The 22020-nt window shown below is 49.6% G+C and overlaps 1 protein-coding gene across 1 annotated transcript; it reads right to left on the bottom strand.

Annotated features, from left to right (window-relative positions):
- Window positions 1-18725: 18725 nt before the first annotated feature.
- On the bottom strand, window positions 18726-21752 carry LOC104147040 (interleukin-5). Its single transcript, XM_068960104.1, has 3 exons — window positions 21627-21752; window positions 19173-19307; window positions 18726-18818 (listed from the first exon to the last, which is right to left on the bottom strand). Exons 1-3 carry the CDS (start codon window positions 21750-21752, stop codon window positions 18726-18728), a joined length of 354 nt encoding a protein of 117 aa, XP_068816205.1.
- Between the last annotated feature and the right edge of the window lie 268 nt (window positions 21753-22020).

The following is a 22020-nucleotide window of genomic DNA, read 5'->3' as shown; positions in this document are numbered from 1 at the left end:
CTGCCAGCTCCCTCAGCACTCGTGGGGGGCATCTTATCAGGGCCCATGGACTTGTGAGTGTCACGTTTGCCTAAATGATCTCTAACTTGATCTTCCTCGACCAAGGCAGAGTCTTTCTTTCTCCAGACTTTCTCCCTGATTTCCAGGGTCTGGGATTCTTTAGGGCTGGCCTTAGCAGTAAAGACTCAAGCAAAGAAGGCATTCAGCAGCTCTGCCTTCTCTGTATCCTCTGTCGCCTCGACCCCTGCCCCATTCAGCAGCGGGCCCACGTTTTCCCTAGTCTTCCTTTTGCTATTTGATGTGTTTGAAGAAGCCCTTCTTGTTGTCCTTGACATCCCTTGCCAGATTTAATTCCAAATGGGCCTTAGGGCCTTAGCCTTCCTCGTCACATTCCTGCATACTCTGACAACGTTCCTATATTCCTCCCAAGTGGCCTGTCCCTGATTCCACCTCCTGTACACTTCCTGCTTATGTTTGAGCTTTGCCAGGAGCTTCTTGTTCATCCGTGCAGGTCTCCTGCCCCCTTTGCTCAACTTCTTGCTCATAGGGATGCACTGTTATGGAGCTTGGAGGAGGTGATGCTTGAATATTGACCAGCTTTCTTGGACCCCTCTTCCTTCTACAGCCTGATCTCATGGGATTCTTCCAAGAAGATCCCTGAAGAGGCCAAAGTTTGCTCTCCTGAAGTCCAGGGTTGGGATCCTACTTATTGCCCTACTTCCTCCTCGCAGGATCCTGAACTCCACCATCTTGTGGTCACTGCAGCCAAGGCTGCCCCCAGCCTTCACATCTCCAACCAGCCCTTCCTTGTTTGTTAGTACAAGGTCCAGCAGCATACCTTTCCTCGTTGGCTCAGCCCTACAGCCGATGAGGGTCCCACACCCCACAGGATGCTCAGCCCCATGACACATGCTTCCTTGGCAGCAGGGCCGGCACTGTCACCCCCTGATGCGCTTCCTGGAGCAGAGGAGCAGCCACCTGGAGTGGCTGTCGCCACCGATGTGGCATGAGCACCCCAACATGAAGACTTGAAGATTTTTTGCCAGCCCATAGTGACACTAATAAATTAGGAAAGGAAGTAAGTAAAATGCAGGCTCCAGCCGAGACTATTTTTAGCCAAACGGGAATTCGGCCAGGACTTGGGCTGCTCTTTACGAACTTGATGTGAAGTTTCCGTCTCTCAGTGCCATCTTTGAGCTGCCGAGTCCCACGCAACGCAATTGCGGGACCCCAGATCGGTAGCGACTCCAAACTACTCTCGTTTACTGTCTCCTATTGAGAAGGGGGTCCAAACCTGTATTTTTATTTATTGGGTGCCAGTCATTTCCAGAAGGGATGCAGTAAGGCTTGGAGTAATAGGAGCAATGGTGGGTGGTGGAAGCAGAGTTGATATCAAATGAAATGAAACATGTGAAAATTATCAGGGATGTTGCTGATCATCTCTTCTACATTTATGTTTTTGTAGCATGTGGTGGCCGGCGTGCAACCAGCTGTCCGGTGTCCACCTGACTCCTCCAAATGGTGCAAGCAGACGTACAGAAGTGTAGTGCTGCCATTGTCGAACGTGCACTAACTGCGTGGCTAAAAGCAGCAGGGCGCCGGAGTCCCCCGAGCAATCCCCGGGCACGCTGCGCCGCAGCTGAGTCACAGGACACAGGTCCCCTCTGCTTTCGGCAGATGACTTTTGTGGTAAAACGCGGTACCACGTACGTTGACTGGCTGTTCTCTGCAGTTCATTTAGAAGCCTGGACAGCCTAAACTGGGCTCCTTGGCATAATCACAGCTGTAATCTAGTCTCCTTTCAGTGCCTTTTCTCAAAAAACTCCCAACTGAGGTCTGGTCTTGGCCACTCCATTGTAGGTGTTCTTCATTTTTGTAACATAAAAGTTAAAGAAAACCTCAAACCTGGATTTAAAGGCAGGAAAGCAAAAACAAAGACAAAAACCCTGTAAGTGTCAGTGCTTTCGCTAAAGTCATTTTTGTCTGTTTCATGCTCTTGTGCGGTAGCGGCGTCCTCCAGGCAGGCCTTTGCAGGCACCCTTCCCCAGCGCACTTACAGCGTAGATAAATACTAGGCAGGTTAAACAAATAATCAGAGAAGGAGAGAGGTAGACGGCCAAGGCAGGGATAGCCCGAGGATGTGTACAATGCATAGTCCGTGCGAGAGCATAAAGTCATTTTTCCGTGTAAGGTATTCAGAAATAGTAGTCAGACATAACATAGAGATGTAACCCGGAAAGGGGATGACAGAGTGTGTTTGAGGTTCCAATGCAAAAGTCATCTACAGAAATAGTCACAACCCCTTTTATACAACCTAAGTGTAGATAAAAGACCAGCTTGTAGTTCCTTACAAGCTCCAGCCTCCCATGGTGTGTTTGTTTCCCTCTCAGGCACCTTTAAGAAAAATTCGGTCTGAGCTTCCTGGTCTGGTGGGACAGCATGTGTATAAGGTAAAGATATCTTAAGTACTTTAAAGGACTAAATTTTGAACAACGTCTTGTTTGATATATGACTTGGATACTGTTGTGTTACTTATGGACTATTTTCGGTTTTTATTATCAGAAGATATTGGCATCAGGCATCAAACGAATACACCTAGACGTGCACAAAGGAAGGCTAATAGCCTTAGCCCCGAATCTCCACTTCTTTCCGCTGAATTAAATCCATCAAGATCCCACTCAATGTGATAGACAACTTAATTGATCTTTATATCTCTCTTTTGTCCCCGATCTGCACACAGATTTCTGTGGAGAGGGACCTGCCGGAGCTGTATGCTTTCTGCTCGTTTACTTCTTGGTTATCTCTCAGCTCAAACAAGGAAATAACAGCCTGTCTCTTACCTATGCTCTTATGTATCAGGCTCTCCTTAAACTAACGTTACAAAACCTACTCCTTATTCCCATTTATACTATTACGCTAGCAAACTTTGCAGCTGCTAATGGGAGTAAATAACATATGTAATACAGTAAGACTACACACTTGAGTTTACCCTGTATTTACAGAAAAATATGAGCAATGAGTAAACAACACACTTCAAGAAGCAAATAGATGATTGGCCATAAAAACATTCTGCTCCACCCAGTTTATCACTTAGTGAGAAGTTCCACAAATTCCAATATCTCTGGTGCCCTCGCAGAGCCGGAGTCCTCTTTTGCACTCTGTTTAATGGCAATCTTACCTTAGATAAGACCTGGGTGGCCTTTTGGTTCTGTACACCTTGCAGTCTCTAATGTATTCATTTTCATGTTACCCCTGTGATTTGCTAATTCTCTTCTTTAATGGTAACCCGAGACACAGAGAAGCAGGTCATTAAAAACATTTAATCATATTTACCCAATTCAAGATGATCCCAAGTCTAGGACTGCTTCCATAATCCAGAGGAAATATTTAATAGTGTTTTTATTTAAAACCGAACAAAACTCCAACAGTGGTCCAGCAAGTGGAATTCATGATACCGTAGCGGACACCTCTCCATCTCAGTTAGTGACGTCCTGAATTAAGGTGCTCCTAGGAGGACTGTTTTTCAAGTAACACTAAACAACCAGGAACTGCTAGGGATCAGCTGCAAAGTTCCTGGTGTATTGTACAAGAACAGAGGATTGTGAATTGGGTGTACTGGCTGAAATACAGTTCTTTGTTTCCTGTCTCAACGGTTATGGTTGGTTAAGCTGCCATAAACAGCAGTTAAAGGTGGCTTCGCTCCTGTGCTACAGAAATAGTGCCAGAGACTGTGCCGGTTACCACGGGGCTGTATGTGCATGCGAAAGGGGCAGTTCTCAGAGGCATCCCATACCAGTGAGTCGAAACTGCTGCCTCCGAGCTCATGGCACCGCTCTCCCTTCCCTAGTGAAAATAGTGGCACAAAGTTTCTCTTCCATTCGTAGGCCAAACTCAGGCCAGAGCTAATCAGAAGAGGTTGCTTCTCTTGCAGTGGAAGAAGAGTATCTTCTGCATCTCATGTGCCGCACAGCTGTACTGTTTTTCCCCCCGAGCAAGATTACCTCTGAGCGGAGGGGAGGCCTGCCGCGCTCCACCCCGCAGCCAACCGCCAGCACCCGACCCAGCTGGGAGCGCTGCGGGGGCGAAGGGGAGGACACCCGCACGCTCCAGTGCCGATGCGGTTGCAGAAGTTGCATCCCAGGATCTAGAATGGAAATGCACCCAGCATTTATTTTGCATTCTCCTCCAGGTAAAGTTATATGCCAGAGCAGCAGTAAAGGAGCCCGCCAGCTTCCTAACAAGCTCCCCGCCAAAGGCTCCTTCACCCTGCGCTGTGCATGAGGTACGTATAAGGCAGATGACCCTTGGATTTCAAATCCCTAATGTGTGGAAAAAGAATGAGCTTGGGCTGAGATGGGGAGGCTGGATATTTACCTCTCACAGAAATGGTTAGGAATTAGACTTGTAAACGTTGTCAAAATCCTGTACCAGAAAGCCTGGGGCAGAGCGGTTTCCTGCGGATTGCGCCGGGTAGCTGTGGCAGAGCAGGGCTGGCCGTAGCTTTTCTAAGAGCTGGTCTGCTGGCCAAGCCAAGGAGTCGTTCACGGAGGGTAACACCCAACCCCGCAGTAAAGCTGAGACTAAAGGAGCAGTGGGAGCTGGGTGATGTGATTTATGGAACATGGGTGACAAGAGGGATCCTCCACCCGTCTATGTCCAGACTTCACGATTCTCAATGGAGAGGTAGCGCTTGTAAGGATATTTTTTTTAAAATGGGCAGAGGGAAAGGCCTTCAGCTGCTGCACGTGAAGTGCGTGCATTGTGCCAAGCGCTTACGGCAGGCTTTGCTTGGAGCTCTCCTCTCCCTGGCGCTTGAATCAGACCAGCAGAGAAGGTCTGCGGTGGGGAAGCCCTGCTCGGGCGCTGGTGACGAGGGAGGGCTGCCGCAGAAATCTGCCTCGGGCAGATGCCAGTGAGCCCTGGGGAGGGAGCGGGCCCGAGGTGCCGTGTTCGGGCAGGGAAGGTCGATAACCACAGGATGGAGCGTGGCTTTGTGGAAGGGAAGAGAGGGAGGGTGGTGAGCGAGACCCTCTTATCTGCTTCCTTGCTGCTCTGTCTGCTTCCTTCCATCAGCGTATCGTGACCTTTCCATGCCCACCAGTACTCAACAGTCCTTCCAGGCCCAGCTTTTTGGGGGCCCAGCTTTTTTGTTTTCCCTTGCTACCTGCTGCTCTTTTAAACTCCTCCAGCGCCGCTCCCCTCCCAGCAGCCTGCGGCTCCCGGACCTCGGATTCATCCCCTTTCCCTTCCCCACCTCTTCTCATCGCTGCCTACCTGTGCGGTCCTATCTCCCTCCATCCTAGAGAGACCAGCTCTAAGGCAGACCCTTTCTCATTTCCTTCCCTGCTTGCTTCCTCCCTTTTCCCCATCAAACCCAGAACCCGTTAGCTCCCTTTGCAGTGGCTAACCCAGGCGTATCACATTGGTGCGCAGCCTTCGCTGAGCCAGGGATACGCTGGCTCCCTGATAACAAGCACCCAGCCACCATCCAGCGTCCCGGCCCGTAGGCAGCACGCGTGCCTCCCGCTGCGCCCTCTGGGCTGCAAGGGGTTAAGGCAGGGCTGAAGGCTGCTGTGCAATGGTAGGGTACCAGGCTGAAAAGCTGAAAAGGCTAGTAACAAAAAACCAGCTGCTTCTCTGCCTGTAGCCTTGAGATTGCAATGCTTGTTGCAAGTTGTTTCTGTTTCTCATAAATGCTTCTCTTACAGAAAGGAAGTTTGGTTGAAGCACATGGAGGAAAATAATGTGAAAAATGTTGAAACTCTGCCCAGCTGGCATGAGGTAATACTAGTGAGTGCTCTGATCTGCAGGCTACAATAAATATATCCTGGGATGGGCCGTTTACAGTTTCCTGGAATCTGAGAGATCTATTTTAGCACCTAATCCAAGCTCTCCTGAAATCAGTTCAGTTCCCTCAGTTGATAACATTGTGAATTTTTAAACTAAAAATAAAATGGCATTATGGGCTTAATTGGGTAGGAAAAAGTGAAAATTCAAAGAATTTTACTTGTGTCTCCAGAATACCCCTGTTCTTTGCTTTTCTCCCAACCTTGCAGGAGGAGCCAGACCTTTCATGAAAAACTTGCAGAGGAAAGTGAAGTTTGCCAGTGGGCCTGGTCCCGCGAGAGGCGAAGCACCTCGACACCTGGCAGGAGTTTGCCTAACGAGGGTGCAGACCTGCAATATCCTGAGCCGCCCCACCAACGGCTGGAGAAAGTCAGCTCTGTCCTGCCTCTAGGGGCTTCACTCACAGAAGGGTGAATCTCTTCTCTGCACGTCCAAAGGGCAGCAGCAGGACCACCCTGGCCTGCGGTGCCCTGTGGTCCTCAGTTCCTGGCAGCTAGCCCTGATGAGGTCAAATGGGGAGTCCTCTCGTTTTACGCTGATAAAGTCCCATTGATGCTGTTGGAGCTCCTTTGGCTTGCCTCGGTAGAAAAAAGGTGAGTTGTGTATTAGGGATTTTTTTATATGCCCTCAGAATATCAATTTGAACTTAATGTGCTTGAATTAATTCCCTTGTGACCCATCTGAAGAGCAGAAGTTAAACCAAAGGTAGCTACAGCCTGCAAGGAAAAAATATGTCGTGGGTAAGCGATCCTGTTAAAATCACTGCCCCATCACAGTGCAGAGGAGCTGCCTAAAAGGAAGGTCTTGCAGATGCTGGAACGCAGTAAGGCTTGTCTCCTTGACACAGGTAAGAGCCAAGGGGCAGGACACCAAAGACCGTTTGGTCAGGATAAGCTGGGAAAGCTCTTCATATGTTGAGGAAGCTTCTGCTCATGTGCTGCAGGACTCAAACCCCATTTCTGTTGTAAGGCCTTGGCACAAGAGCTGTGAAGGAACCGGTGGGTTTGTGCCTAGAACCTCCTAGTGAAACTACAGCAAACAGTGAAAACGCTGCTCTTCAAGCAGTAGACTTGTTAAAACATCTGAGTTTATGCCCTGTTCAGATATTAACTTGCTGTTGGATGCAGACCACCAAACCTATCTAGTCAAATACAGACCAAAGGTGAGAACAGCGGCCTTATTTGATAATAACGCAGTTTGTTTAATGTCACGTGGGCAAGAGTGAGATGTGATGCTTCAGGAATAATCATTTAATTCATTTCTGCATGGCCGTTAGTGTAGCCTTGTCCCCCTGCGCCAAGGCAGGTCCCCAGCGCGCAACGCCAGTTTAGCTGAACTGGAGCTGAGCCAGTTTCAGCGGCCATTTTTGGGCACTGCTTTTTAGATCCTCCAAAAGAGGATGGTACAAACGCTGGTTTTCCCCTCCAGAAAAGGGAAAGTAATGGGGAAAGGCTGAGCTAAGTACCCAGCTGGATGCTGGAGAGCTTGTGAACAGCCATGTGGATGAGCGTCTCCGGTCTGCTAGAAGGGCCTCCATGGATCTGCTGCAGAGCTCATCCTCGCCCTTCCGCCAAGGAACGGAGGGGAAAAGCCCTCCTGAGCAGTTTCCTATGTTGGCTAATGCACAGACAAACTCGGAGGGTCCAAAACATCTTCTTGCCCATCGAAACCAGCTGCGGGCCGGGCCGGAGCGGCTCTGGAAGAAGGAACACCTCGTGGGCACCAGCTGCCTGACATGATGCCCCTCGCCCTGGCTGCCAGCCTGTTGGCACAGCGTCGCCTTCCCTGCCTGCCAGGTGGAGATGACCTCTGAAAAAAGCAGAGATTTTATTTGTATTATTTGTTAACTGTTTGTGATACTGCAGTGGAGACTGTCCCTCCGGGGGACCACAGCGTGTGGCACGGCATGTGTTTGACATCTGAGTCATGCTTCGCAGGACTACGGATACTGCCAGTGTGCTGCGGGAAGCACATGACCGCTCGCTTCTTTTAATGGCAGAATTGCTGACTTATCTGGGAGGAACGAAGAAGTTGCCCTTTTGCACGGGTGACGGGGGCAAGGGCTCCCGGCCCGTCGGGGCTGAGCCAGCGGTTTCCGCCCCTGCTCCAGGCTGGCTTTACGGACGGCGCGGCACGACATAAACCAGAGCACGTTAAAGTGCCAACAGACCCGCGGGGTGAAGCGGGGTCGCCCCGCTTTGCGGCGCAGGTGGGCCAGGGGTCCGCTGGCTGCCGGGGCGGCTTCCCATCGCCCTTCCACCCGCGGCAGCAGCGGGGCGGGGGCGGGAAGCTCCAGCACCGACGTGCCCCGAAGCAGGAGCGCCCGGTGCTGCGTGCGCCGGGGCCGGGCCGCTGCCGCCGCCGCCGTCGAGTTTCGGTTTCCCGCAAGGGGAGCGGCGGCGGCGGCCCCGCCGCTTCCGGGAATCGGCGCGGCGCGGTGCGGCCGCGGGGGGGCGCCGCGGTGGCGGGGAGGGGGGGTCCGCGCCGAGGCGGGGGGGGGGGCGGCGGCGGGGGGGGGGTCCGCGGCGGGGGAATCCCGGGCTCCGGCCGTGACTCAGGGGCAGGAATGCGCCGGGACTTCCAGCCGCCGCGCCGGGAAAACCCGCCCGCGCCGGGAAAGCCCCCCGGTGGCACCTGGATGCTGCCACCGAGGGGGGAGGGTGGGCACCATTCTGCCCCCCCCCGGGGATAAAACAGCGCCCGAAGCCGCCGGGGCGGCAGCGGCGGCGTGCGCTGCTCTGGGCTCTCGGATTTACAGCGCCGCGGACAAGGGCGCGCCGAGGGGCGCTGCCCGCAAGCCCCAGCTGTGCGCCGCAGCCGTGGGGCCCGGCGATGGTCTCTGACAAGATGCACGAAGAAATTGGGTTTTGCCCCTTACCGTTATTATTATTTTTCTTTACCATGTTATGTTGTCTCCTGCGAGGAGTCTTCCTGACATGCTAATGTCAGGGGGGTAGTTTCCAAACTCCTGACTAAACTAAATTTGCTGGTCGGATTTTTATAGAGCTAGTCTCTGTGTGCCTTCGGTTCAAGCTCTCCGGCAGCTGGTCCCCTGCGAGCCCGGCTGGCACGGTTTAACCCAGTCCTACGCCCGTCTCCGAAGGACGCGCTCACGGCGATGCGCTTGACTCGGCAGCGTCGCTACGCTCCATCTGCGCGCTTAGAAACATCTCCTGTCTAATCCTGCTGATTAGCTATCTCCAGAGCACAGCTGGCCTGGCCGTCCAGCCACAGTCACGGTTAAGTTGTAGCCACTATGATATCCACGGTATCCCTCCCAGAAGTTTAGCTCCTATCAGTAAATTGTGTCCTAGAACGACCAGCGAGGAGCATAACGTCAGCCTTTTTCTGCAGAACGCTACCTGACTTCCGAGCGGTCTCTGGGCGGTTGGCCCACTGCCTCTGGACTGCCTTTGAGGTGCTGTCTCGGCCTCCCCTTTGCAGGCTTGTCCCGCGATGGCAACGAGGCACCTGAGTCGTGGGCGGCTGCCGAGCGCAGGGCTGCAGACTGAGGTTGCCCCCACCGGAGACGGTAGCTCGTGCACGGGGCTGGCAGAGGCGCGGTGCAGGCCCCCTAAACCCTGTGGCTTAGCGCGGCAGGACGGAGGGGCATGGTGACCATCTCGGGAAGGCAAGAAGTGCCCTTGCCTTTCCTGCGTGATACCAGAACGAATGAGCGGGTGGGCTGGTTCGCATCGAGGGGCTGCCACCACCTAGCCCAGTGCCTCCAGCAGGGACCCCAAGCTGATGCCTAAGGAAGATTAGAAATGGGTGAAAGTGTGTATGGTGTTTCCTCTTAATGCTCTCCCAGCCTCTTAATGCTCTCCCAGCCTCTAAGTTCACCCCAGGACATTTTTGTCTGTCTAGGAACCTCCACGGGTTTCTCTTCCACGTGCATGTTCCAGGCTGTGCATTGTGTGAAGAACACCTCCAGCTCCTTTGCTTTGAACCTGCATCTCACAAGCTTTAGTCGATGGGCCCTAGTCCATTGCTGGAAGAGGCCATGAGCAGCTGGTCACTATTTATCCTCTCCAAGGCACATAGGAGTTCTAAAATCATGATTTTATAGACAGCTGCTGTTATTTGCTATAGGAAATACAGTATCTTGCTCTGAAAATGAGTAACTCATGGTTACCAGGATCAATTAGTGTAAAAATATAAAACGAAGCATAAAAATAATAATTAAAGTAAAAGAATATCACTTTACGTTAAGGATGTGTTGACTCTTCTTGGGTGTGCTGGATGAGACAATTGTTTTGAACCTTTTAGAAACTAGAAGGCAATATTTAGAATACAGCTGAAATCCGTTACACTTGCAAAGGGATCCGGATGGATCCTGGGGGAGTGCTTAACCGAAGTAGTAGTTTTGGGGGAAAATGACTAGGATTCTGCTTGTCAGCTAAATCCGCTAGCTATTTTAAAGTAAAAAGCTCCTGCCTTTGCTGATGTTTGGCTTGTCACGCTTGCCTGACTGATGGAGAATGGTTTAACTTCTTTGTTGCCGACTGTTCTGTCACTGGCGCTTTCCGTTGTTGTGTTTCGTTCCCCGCTCGTGTACCGCTGGTTGTGACTCGCGCGCTGTTTGCTGGGGTCCTGGAGAAGGGGAGCGCGGCCAGGGCCTTGCCGTCCCGTCCGGTCCCGTCCCGTCCCGTCCGGCTCCTCTGAGACGTGCGCCCTGAGCCAAGTGAAGTCTCACGCGCGATCTTTCGCAGTAAGCGTTTGTATGTGTACGTTTAACAGGCTTTTATGCTGTGTCAATGGGTTTGTGCTTGTTATGTTAATGAACGCTTGTTTTCTAGTCAATTACTTTATATTTTAGGATGACACATCCTTCCTGCGCCAATTAAACCTGAGGCAAAGTGTTGGTGCCAAGGAACCCAACACAATTCCCATCCTAATGGGGATGATTTGCATCCCTGCTCGCAGCCCTCAGCTCGGGCCATGCCCTTTCGGCTGGAAACCTTGGCACCTAGCAGGGTTGGGCAGGCAGGTGCTACTATAGTTACCTAGTAAACACAAATGGGACTTAGCTCTAATAAATCAGAAATACTGTGAAATCATTCAGTTAGGTTAAAGGAGTGCTATAGCGTCATTCTTTCACAGCGAGAATGAGAATGTAGACTGAAAAAGGAGTAAGTGCTTGTTTTTCCCCCTTCATCCTCTCTGCTTAGAGTTCTAACGTAACTGCTGACGTGGGCTGTCGGCACATGCCAGTCCCCCGCTTCTGAGCGCCTCCCGGCTCCTAGAGAGCTGTCTTGGCTTGCTCTGAGAGCAAGTCTTTTCCCGCCGAAGCAAAAGGGATCCAGTGCCTGGAGCAGGGAAGACGGAGCCGGCGCTTCTGCGCGCCGTTCCCGGTGCTGCTCGGAGCACCTTGAAGCAAGGCAGCAGCAGCATTCACCTGTCTTACGGGAAGAGCTAGTTCAATAAGAGATCCCGGGAAGGAAAATAGGTATAACTATGTAGAAACGCGGCAAGAGCGGTCTTTATGCCGGCATAGCATCCAATAATAAATGGTAAAAAGAAATACAGAAAATAATAAAAATATGAACAAAGATCAAAATATTAGAAGAGGCAGTGTCATGAGGAGCTTCTTTTGGAGGGTTTCTTGTGTTGTTGGTGGTGTTTTGCTGATGCTCTTAGCGTAATACTTAGAAACTGCCTTCTGCTTTTCAAGGCTGTAGCAGTGCAGCATCAACTTTTCACTTATTTTTTGCTTGTTGGCACAGTTTAGCTCTTCAGAAATGACTTTGTGCTATTCAAAGCCAGCCGCTCCTTGGCTCCGGTGGCGGTGCTTCTGCCTGCAGTGCTCTCTGGCGTGGGGGGCCGGACCAGGGAGGCAGGGCAGCGCCTGGGTTTGGGGTGAGGTGCCTGGGAATGGGCGCTGAGTCCGCGAGAGGCAGCAGCGTGCCGTTCGCTGTGGCGGTCGCAACTGCCGCCAGCCCCGCGCAAGCGTTCGGGTTGATGCACTTCATTGCCAAGCGCTTGAAAACTTGTTGCTGGGAATCAGCAGGGGTTTTACATGGCGTTTTGGAAGGGTTTTACTGAGATCCAGGGGATCCTTAGCTTTGTCAGACTAGTCAGCATGTGTTTCTGCTTCAAAAAAGACTTTTTTTTTTTTTTTTTTTTCCTCCTATCTGACCCATCCCGCGCGAGTGCGGGATCCCACCGGGTAGTTTGACTGCTCCCTCCCGCTGCTCTCGACCCTGTGAGATGCCGCCTGCTCGCCGGCGTGCTGCTGCGGGGCCGAGGACAGACGACGGCATCGCCTGGCAGGTGCAGGACGGAAATGCCAGCGCGCCCAGGGAAGGTCGGGGAGGGGTCCCGGGTCCTTTCCCCTCTGAGCCGCTCTAGGCGGGGAAAGGACCTTTTATCTTTCCTTACGGAGGGGAAAGTCAATGCGTGCAATGGCAGTTGTGAAGGTCTGGCTGGGGGAAGAGCGCAGCGGCGCCGTGAAGCCCGCGGCAGAGCCGGGAGCAGGGAGGTGGTCAGGGGAAACTGCACGGCCAAAGCCAGAAAAGCAGTTAAAGATCGTTGCCTTTCTTCGGAGCGGTCGTGTCCCAGGCCGGACTAACGGCGCTAGGCTGCGTTTGCACTGGCACGAGGGCCCGGCGGCACGGGAGAGGGCGCGAGCTGGCCCGAGGCGTCCTCGCCCGCGGGAGCCGCCGCTCACCAAGGCTGCGGTTCCAAGACTGTCGGGCCAAAGGCTCGTTGCGAAGACATAAGGGTTGAGAGGAAGGTGCGTTTCGGAGTCCGGCTTCGTATCGACAGCCCAGAAAAGGAAAGAGCCGCAGCAAGCGGGTCCTGGCCTCGGTCTGCGGCGATCTCCGGCAGCGCGGGTCATCCTTTCTCCAGACCCGTTCCAGCGCGGTTATCAAGTGTGCGGACCCCATCCCTTGCTAGCACGCACCTCATTTCTTCTTTTCCTCCCGCTCTTTCCACCAACACAACAGTCCCAGGGCTGCAGAAGGGCTGCAGGCACCTACCCCTTCACCTGCGCGGCAGGGACGGCGCCGGCCCCGCGCAGCCGCCCCGGGCCAGGGCGCTGCTGCCGCCGCTGGGATCTGCGGTCGCCGGCTGCCACCTGCTGCCGGCAGCCGGGGCTTTGCGGGCGAGGCGGGCGGCGCTCCCTCGTCGTCTGCCCGGCTGCCTTTTGGAAGCTGGGTTACAGGAACAGAGTGACAAGTGTGGTAGGTCGAGGCCTTTCCTGCCCAAGTAACGTATAAATAATCATTTTGCCCATCAATCCTTGTTTTGCCAGCAGCCGCGCTCGCTCACGCCATCTGATGAAGCTATGTTGTGAAAGCTGGGTGAGAGTTGGCTGGTCGTGAAAGCTGGCTGATAACTGTTGAAAACACAGAGGGGGAAAGAAAAGTATCAATGCGACAAAGGCATGCTTTACTACTGCATGTTTTTTCTGATATCACATATATTCTCGCCCGTGCTTCAGCAGAGATCTCTGGTGATGTGTAGGAAAAAGGAGTTGGGCAGCGGCACGTGGTGTTGAGAGGTGTCAGACCCAGGAAATTCAGCACAATTAAATCAAATAGTTGGAAATTCTCCGGCTACGAATCCCTTTCTCAGTAGCTCACATGTCCAAATGGTGTCCAAATCCAATCTGGCAGATTAAAAGCAGAATCACTGTTGTGCAGGCTAAAAGAGTCTAAGGAATAATTTGCAAAAAAGGGGTAAAAAGTTAAGGATAAACTATTTCTTAACCCCTTCCAGAACAAGGAGCTTCCAGACAGTTTGCAGAGGTAAAACAGAACATAAAAGAAGATAACAAGTATTCCTTTTCCAGTGAAATCCTCCCCTTCAAGATTTCCCTCGGCCATTTTTTTTTCAATCAGATTGTTGAATTATGGAGGCTCTTTTATTGTTTCTCTTATCCGATTGGCGCGTTGCCCCTTCTGCCATGTCCTTGAACTTGATGCACTGAGTTTGTCATGCGCATGGGAAAACAAAGCGGTGGGAGCTCTGCATTAGGGGGTCCCATGTGGCTGCACCACCCCGCAGCGCAGAGAGACCCCCGCAACGGGGCCTTTGCCTTGGGCCAGACCCAGCGGAAGGTGGAAGAACCGAACCCGAGCAGATCCGTGCGCCGCAGGCATCAGCCATGCCGCACTGGAGGGCGGTGTGAGACCGTCGCAGCTGTGCCACGGCCAACCCAGTGTCCCTCTCGGCCAAAGCTGTCCCTGATTCTGATGCCTAATCTGATGCGTAAAGGAGAAAAATAGAGCTCGGAAGTTGATTAAAATGCTAAGGTAGAGACCTCTGGTGTCTCATGGGAGTTGTAGTTCCCAGGTCATCAGGGTCCTGCCTTCCTGCACAGGCTTGACGTTCAGTGGGAGCAGCTCCTCCACCAGCCACCGCACAGTGACGGCAGCGGCTGGTGGCGGATGGGCTGGTCAGGAGGGAGACCAGGATCTGCCAGGGAGGCTGGGAGCGTGGAGAAACACAGAGGGAGCCGAGGCGCAGCGCCTGGGGCGCACTGCAGGGAGGAAGAGCGGGGGTCAACCTGAAACGGAGCGTCCTGACACGTCGGAGTCAGATCTTCCGTTAGTGTTTCTTCATATAAAGAGTTCAGAGATTTTGTCTTATTCCAAATCAGACCAAAATGTTGGATTTTTTTTTTTTCAGTCAATTCTAATCTATATTAATTTTCCTTGCCTGCTTGGAGTGTTATTGGTTTGCAACTTGCAAATCGTGATAATTGTGGTTGGCTCTCTAATGTCCTGTTAGGGCCAGGGAAAACTGTGTTTATTCCGAGTGATGTGCAGTTAACGTAGGAGGAACCTGCCGCCAGTACCCAGCTTTCGATTCCCTTGCTTTATTAGCAAAACGTGCTTCATTCTGACATCCTGTTTCCAATGTTTTTTGATATGCTAATTGTGAAATACAGAGCTGTAATGTGGAGGATATCCAAATAGGGAATTCTTTTTCGAGCAATTAGAGCATTAGAGGTCAGCTCCATCCTGCTGATCTCAAGCAGCATGCTGCTTTGTGTGGGGTTCACGGATACACGAATCACTCCACCGGGGAATCCCTAGCATGGGAGATTTCTTCCGTTGCGGATAACAGCAGGATTGAAGCCTGAGTCACTAATACCCTTGCAACAATCCTAAAAAATCTGAAACACCTTTCTAATTAAATTCTTTATTTCTTGTCCTCCCTCTGACAGGCATCTTATATCCAAATGTTTATTCTCACAGAATTCAATAACGGCGTGTTTGCCAGAAGCATATTCCACCCAGTGGGTGGGATGTCCTCCCCTGGGGTCTTTTCCCTCCCTCCTCTGAGGCTCTGAGCAGTTGTGTAGCGGTGCTCAGTGCCTGGCCTGGCCTCTCAGACTTCAGCTGCTCTCTCTGGGCTTACTTCTGGAGGAGAAAACCTCCTACCGCCTCTTATCAAACCCACAACACTCGTTCCACAGAGGGGCTTTCTTGAGTTTCCCCCAAGTCCTCTGCCCCCACCCACAACCCAGCTCCAGCTTAGGTGAGCATCAAGAAACTCAGCATGGCATCCAGGAGGAGGGCAGCAACATTTTCTACTAAAGGCACATTGTTTATGAAGGTTTATTTGTGAATGGCAAAGACTATAATTTCTGTTGTGGGTCTGAGGAGACGTCTGTATGAGTATTTCAAATGTAGATACATGAGTAACGTCATCAGTTCCTCGTTTCCTCCGCCCCCGTGCCGGGAGCCAGGCAGGCGAGAAGGGGTGGCCGGTAGATGGGATGCTGGTGCAGACGCTGGCAGGTCTCTGCATGTGAGGGCACAGAAGAGCTGCCTAGCTCCCAGCTCTGCCATCCCCACAGCACGGTTGTGCAGCTGGACTGCACAACCAAGACTGTCGCTTGGATTCTTTCTCTTTCTCTTTTAATTGTTAAAAAAGAGGCAAAGAAACCAGTAAGCTTTTCTATGACCAACTGTTTTGGTCTCCATGGGCCATCATTATGTGCTCTGTAGATCACTAATGGAGTCAAAGAGGGCAAGAAGGAGGAAACTACAGGCCTGTCAGCCTCACCTCCATCCCTGGAAAAGTGATGGAACAGCTCATCCTGGAGGCCATCTCTAAGCATGTGAAGGACAAGAAGGTGATCAGCAGTAGTCAGCACGGATTCACCAAAGGGAAATGATGCTTGACCAACCTGGTAGCCTTCTATGATGGGACGACTGGCTGCGCAGATGAGAGGAGAGCAGTGGATGTTGTCTACGTTGGCTTCAGCAAGGCTTTAGACACGGTCTCCCACCACATCCTCCTAGGTAAGCTCAGGAAGTGTGGGTTAGATAAGTGGACAGTGAGATGGATTGAGAACTGGCTGGGTGACAGAGCTCGGAGGGCCGTGATCAGCGGTGCAGTCTAGTTGGAAGCCTGTAGTTAGAGGTGTCCCCCAGGGGTCAGTAGTGGCTCCAGTCTTGTTCAACACATTCATCAGTGACCTGGACGAAGGGACACAGTGCCTCCTCAGCAAGTTTGCTGATCATGCAAAACTAGGAGCAGTGGCTGACACACCAGAGGGCTGTGGTGCCATTCAGAAGGACGTGGGCAGGCTGGAGAGCCGGGCGGAGAGGAACCTCCTGAAGTTCCACAAAGGCAAGTGCAGGGTCCCGCACCGGGGGCGGAATAACCCCAGGCACCAGGACAGGCTGGGGGTTGACCTGCTGGCAAGCAGCTCTGCCGAGAAGGCCCTGGGAGTGCAATGTGGCCTCGTGGCCGGGAAGGCCAATGGTCTCCTGGGGTGCATGAGGCAGAGTGTTGCCAGCAGGTGGAGGGAGGTGATCGTCCCCCTCTGCTCAGCCCTGGTGGGGCCTCACCTGGACTACTGTGTCCAATTCTGGGCTCCCCACTACAAGAGAGACATGGAGGTCGTGGAGCGAGTCCAGCGAAGGGCTACTAAAATGATGAAGGGCCTGGAGCATCTCTCCTAAGATGAGGAAAGGCTGAGGGAGCTGGGACTATTCAGCCCGGAGCAGAGAAGGCTCAGGGGGGATCTGATCAATGTGTATGTGTCTCTGAAGGGAGGGTGTCGAGAGGATGGGGCCAGACTCTTCTCCGTGGTGCCCAGTGACAGGACGAGAGGCAACGGGCACAACGTGAACCACAGGCAGTTCCGTCTGAACGTGAGGAAAAACTCCTTTCCTGTGAGGGTGACAGAGCCCTGGAGCAGGTTGCCCGGGGGGTTGTGGAGCCTCCTTCCCTGGAGATACTCCAAAGCTGTCTGGCCACAGTCCTGTGCAGCGTGCCCTAGGCAACCGTGCTTGAGCAGGGAGGTTGGACTAGATGATCTCCAGAGGTCCCTTCCAACCTCAACCGTGCTGTGATTCTGTGATCCTGTCTCCTAAACAGCTCTGTTAAAGCAAAGCCAGAGGTGCTGGCTGAGCTCCATTACTCAGGTGTGCACCTTAAAGGATCTTCTTGCATCCCTGCTTTTTAACTTGTGCACCATTAGAAATAGCCCTAGCAATATGTTAGCTCATTCGTCTCAGGGATCTAATTCTGCTGATGATCAGATATTTGGCGGTGGCTAGGTTTGCACGAGTATGGGAATAGCTTGGAGGAGATTTGTGGAAAAAGCGCAGAGATGCACATTTATTCACCTTATTAAAAGCAGTAAAAATACAGAATAAATATTTTCTCTGAAATACATATATCTGTAGAAGTAATATAATTTAATTGACAACATAAAAATAAATTCAGATTGATCTAAACACTTCTGTCATGACCATTATTTTTTAGGAAGGAATATTAATTCTCGAAGTGGTGCATGCCCCCATCCTTACAACTAGTAGTCACCAAATTTAGATTGATCCTAATAAAGCTGCAGGTAGAGAAAAATCTCAGGATGTGTTTCTCAGGGGTTGTGAAAAATTTGGGGCTGAGTGCTAAGCATACTAAATCAAGGCAATCCTGTAGGCATGAGTGCAATGTTGTTGTACTCCTTGCTGATAAGCGATGTGTAAGTAGCTAAGCTTATGCAAAACATAGTAGGTGAAATATTAGGTCAACATGACTTTGCTGGTCATCCTGGTTTCAGAATAGGGGCAAAGCCAACTCTGTACTAGAAAATTTTTGCTAATATAATTGTACTGATTAGTCCTTTCCATCACAGACAGACGTTATAATGGTGAGATTTTACTAGTATAGCCAATACCGGTTCCCTGAGCAAAATTAACTATTTTAGCAACATCAGCTGCGTACTGGTTTACTGGTCTATACAAGGATTCTTGCTCTTCTAAACAAATCATTGAGTAATACCCATTTGTGGGTCCCATTCTACTGCGACTGTGTAGTATCAGCGAAAATTTCTAGCAAAGATTTGACCTTAAACCTGAAAGGATTCTCAACATGTGTTGCTAGGATGCACGCTGTCCCCTCGTGAAACTGTTCCTCCTCAAAAATCGATCTTAAAAAAACAGCAAAGGAAATATAGTCATATCACATCTCCATATATCGTGCAATATTTATGGCACAGTTTGTGAAGCCCCCAGTGCCATATGCTAAGATAAGGTAGGTATTAGGAACCAGTAGCTTTTGCTTACATGCATGCATGTTCATTCTTGTTGTAACTGTTTTGAAATTAAATATAGCAAATCTAAACTTGACCTTTCCACATGAAACTAAAAAGTTTTCTGAGTAGTCAAGTACTTGCATAAGACTCTGGACTTTTTGCTTTAACAAGCATCTAAATTTTCATCTGCAAATACGAGTGACATTTTGCCATTGATAATTTCAGCGATTACATTTCAAACATGACCAAATACAGAACCACTGGAACTGGAGGTGTGCCCCTCTCGATATTAACACAAAGAGGACTTCTAAAACAAATATACATTTTACTGCTTGTTTAAATCCTACGGCAATCCTAGAAATTAATAACTTTACGCTCTTGGTTTTTTTGATGATTTTCTGATGAATGTTGTCAGTTTTTCTATGAATCTTTTGGGGTTCTTTCTTTCTGTATGGCATTCCTCCTGAAAAATAATCAAGACAATGAAATTGTTTAATATTTAACAATTATGTAGAATTTTTTTATCTTGAAATCATCCTATAAATTTTCCTTAAACTATAAATATGCCAATGATGTATGTGAATCCTTGTTTTAGAGATGGGTCAAACTGAAGACTAGAATAAGGAAAGGGTAGAAATGTGAAATAATGCTAGGGTTTCTTCTTCCATATATTAGGGTTTCTTCCTCCACCTACTAAGCAAAATTGATTCCCTTTTGGGTAGCAATGAGGGTGCAGCTGTGAGTTGTGGACCACTTTTTAACCGATTGCCCTGCTGCATGATCTCTGATAAACGATATAACAGAAATAAATTCCTACCTCTTTTCCCAGGCTTGGTGTGAGTGATTGCTTCAGTCGTTCAAATTTTTGGAAAAAAGCACTGAATTTGTTCATATCAAGTTTGTTTTTCAACAGTTCTGTTCCTTCAAAGATTTTGTTCACACAATTTGCATTCTAAGATGGAAGAAATAACGAAACTGAAACACAGGAATTTGTAACTGTGAGCTACAACTAGTTCATTAAAAATTATCTTGATTTATATTCAGCTAGCTGGGTGACAAATTGTGTTACTGACTTTTGGACTCATATTTGCGAATGATTTAGGCAAACGTGCTTAATTTATGTATGTGCATGATTACTTACTCTGCAGATGGAAATCTGGTAGACGCTAGTATGTTCTGTAATGTCCTGGTGAGCCTTATAATGATCTACAAATTTAGTCCTCTCTTTTATGGCCATTTGAAGACCAGTTTGATTCATTATGTTGACTGCTTGTGTTGGCAGATAATTAGGGTTTATGGCTTCAGTTTGCATGCGGGAAGCTGCCTATGTTAGAAGCTGGGACTGCTGGAGCTGGCCGGTTCCAGCCCAGCAGCTGTAGCTGGTATTTGTCTCCAAGACCTCACAAATCCAGACAAGAATGGTTAAAAAGGATACAAGACTGCAGCAGAGCTGAGTGGTGACAGTTGCACTTGCTGATGTGGGACTGTTTTAAAAGAGCTCAGCTAAGGACAGGAGGATGAGGAAACCACCGTCAGAGGCAAGAACAGACTGGAGAGAGGTGTAATGGGAGAAGAGGGTGATGAAAATAAAGCAAAAAAGCTAATTAGTGGACGTCAGAGGAAATGCAGACAGCCGCTAAAGGCCAGCGTCATTCCTATGATGCTCTTGTCCAGTATGTGGCTGGCTGTCAGCCCCTCCTGGCAGTGGGACAACATGCCTAGAAAGATCGCTTCTCCCAAGGCCTTGTTTGGGAAGCCGGATGCTTTTGCAAAGGATGAATTAGAAACAACACATGCAGAAATAACGCATGGTTTGGTGTGTTCTCTACTCCCGAACACAGGTTGGAGAGCAGCAGCTTTCCTGCCGGTGTGCTGGTGACGGTCAGCCCTGGCCGGCGGAGGAGCGCGGGGACTCCTCCGCACGTGCCGGGGAGAGCTCGAGCGAGCTCGTCCTGCTTTTTTTTCCCATTCCTAAGAACCCTGAGGCTAAAAAGCCCCAAAGCCTGCACCGAGGAGGAGAGCGTTCTCCGTTAAACTCCCCACAGCGACACAGAGAGGAGTGACAAAGCTGAGGGCTTTAGACCTGGTTTGCAAGAAGCGGGCTGGGTTTGCCACCAGAAGCTGCCCTGCCTGGCTGAGGTGGGAGCTGTGAGTTATTCTGCTCCTCAGCGCCTCGGACCGTATCCTCACAGATAGGCACCCGGCCGTGATGTCACCTAAGCTCTGGGCTGGAACGCGTTCTCACGGTAAATCTAGATTGCCGGGTGAGGCACAGCAGAATAAGATCTTACTAGCAGTGTCCACATCGAGAGAAAGAGGTTATTAAAAAGCCAACTTGCAAATAAAACAGCCTTTACACAGAGAGTTAATACGGCTCTTTTGAACTACCAGAGAACATGAGAAATTTATTGGAGATGCAAAAGAGGGTGGCAAAGGAAGAAAGAGGAATTCAACCTCTCCTTTAAAACAGGTGCCATAAAACAGATACATAGTAGTTAGTGTCTTGTGCTCAAGCCATGAAGACTTTAAAACAACATCATTCAGGCAAAATGTGGTAATACAACTATTTCATCCTGTTACTAATGCTAATGAAATAAAAATCCACTTCTAAAAGTAGACTAAACATTCTGATGTGAGAAAAAGTCTTTGTGCATGCAGGATGCAGATGGGCAAGCAAAAACAGGCAATGAGCTGCTTCTTCTTTGCTTTTTAACTGCCTTTCATTAAAAAGGATGATTCACAAAATCACTAGTGGATGTGGATATGTTAGTCCATAGAAGGTTTATAAAAGCATAAGCCAAGATTTACTACTGTCCTTGGCTGTTTTTATGTCACAACATATCTTTGACTCATATTTGAATGTTTTTAATAACTTTGTAATTATTATATCTTCCTTTAAAATATAATTATTTACATAAAAAGTACATTTAAAGTGCAAAACTATTATCTTAAATACAAATTGAGTACTTTGGGGAGACAATAGGTTTAAGACTCTCTCTTCGTTTCAGATGACTAAATTTATGAAAAGGTTAACTTTATTTAAAAAAAGTTTTACTTACGTCTATATGAAGTGGAGTTTCAATCCTCAGACTCTGAAAAACAATGTATTAAGACTTTCAAATATCTTCTTCATGCATTAAATATAATAAAAATATGATGTCACACTAATAGATTGTTCAACTTTTAATAAAAGTATTCAGAGAGCAAGATTAAATATTACCAAGATTAAATATCTCAGGTTTCAGACTAGAAGAGTGTAAGTGGAACTCACCTGAGTGTCCTCTGCCACTGAGCTATAAATTTGTTCTAATAACGTCAGTAATTCAGCTATACTGCTCATCTGGGGAGCAGCGCAGACACTTGTAGCCAGCAAGATAAAATAGAGATGTGTCTTCATTGTCCTGATGTCTCAGAGAATCTCTAAGTGCTTCTGGACCAGTCCTCTACCATTTTATCATCTCTTTACAAGGAAATGAACAGTGTAGTGTGATTTTTGAAACTGATAAAAAAATGCCATTTGATGAGACTTTCTGGAAGAGGTTTCCAGTAAATTTTGTGTTTAATCTTTGGGCATTTTCCTCACCCAGTCAGCATTTCTGCAGAAGTAGGTAGCAAAGACGCAAGGATGTGGCCTTTTAATTTCAAAAGCAGTAAAACGTATAATG

This window comes from Struthio camelus, chromosome 13, assembly GCF_040807025.1.
Source record: "Struthio camelus isolate bStrCam1 chromosome 13, bStrCam1.hap1, whole genome shotgun sequence".
Classification (NCBI taxonomy): Eukaryota; Metazoa; Chordata; class Aves; order Struthioniformes; family Struthionidae; genus Struthio; species Struthio camelus.
The sequence above is the reverse complement of the archived record's forward strand: the minus strand, read 5'-3'. Positions and strand labels throughout refer to the sequence as shown.

Excerpts from the sequence above, each read along its gene's own strand:
- LOC104147040 (XM_068960104.1), bottom strand. The coding sequence starts at position 21,752 with ATGAAGACACATCTCTATTTTATCTTGCTGGCTACAAGTGTCTGCGCT. Across the intron at positions 19,308-21,626 it reads CAGTGGCAGAGGACACTCAG|AATGCAAATTGTGTGAACAA; the intron begins GTGAGTTCCACT and ends CTTCCATCTTAG. Across the intron at positions 18,819-19,172 it reads CACCAAGCCTGGGAAAAGAG|GAGGAATGCCATACAGAAAG; the intron begins GTAGGAATTTAT and ends ATTATTTTTCAG.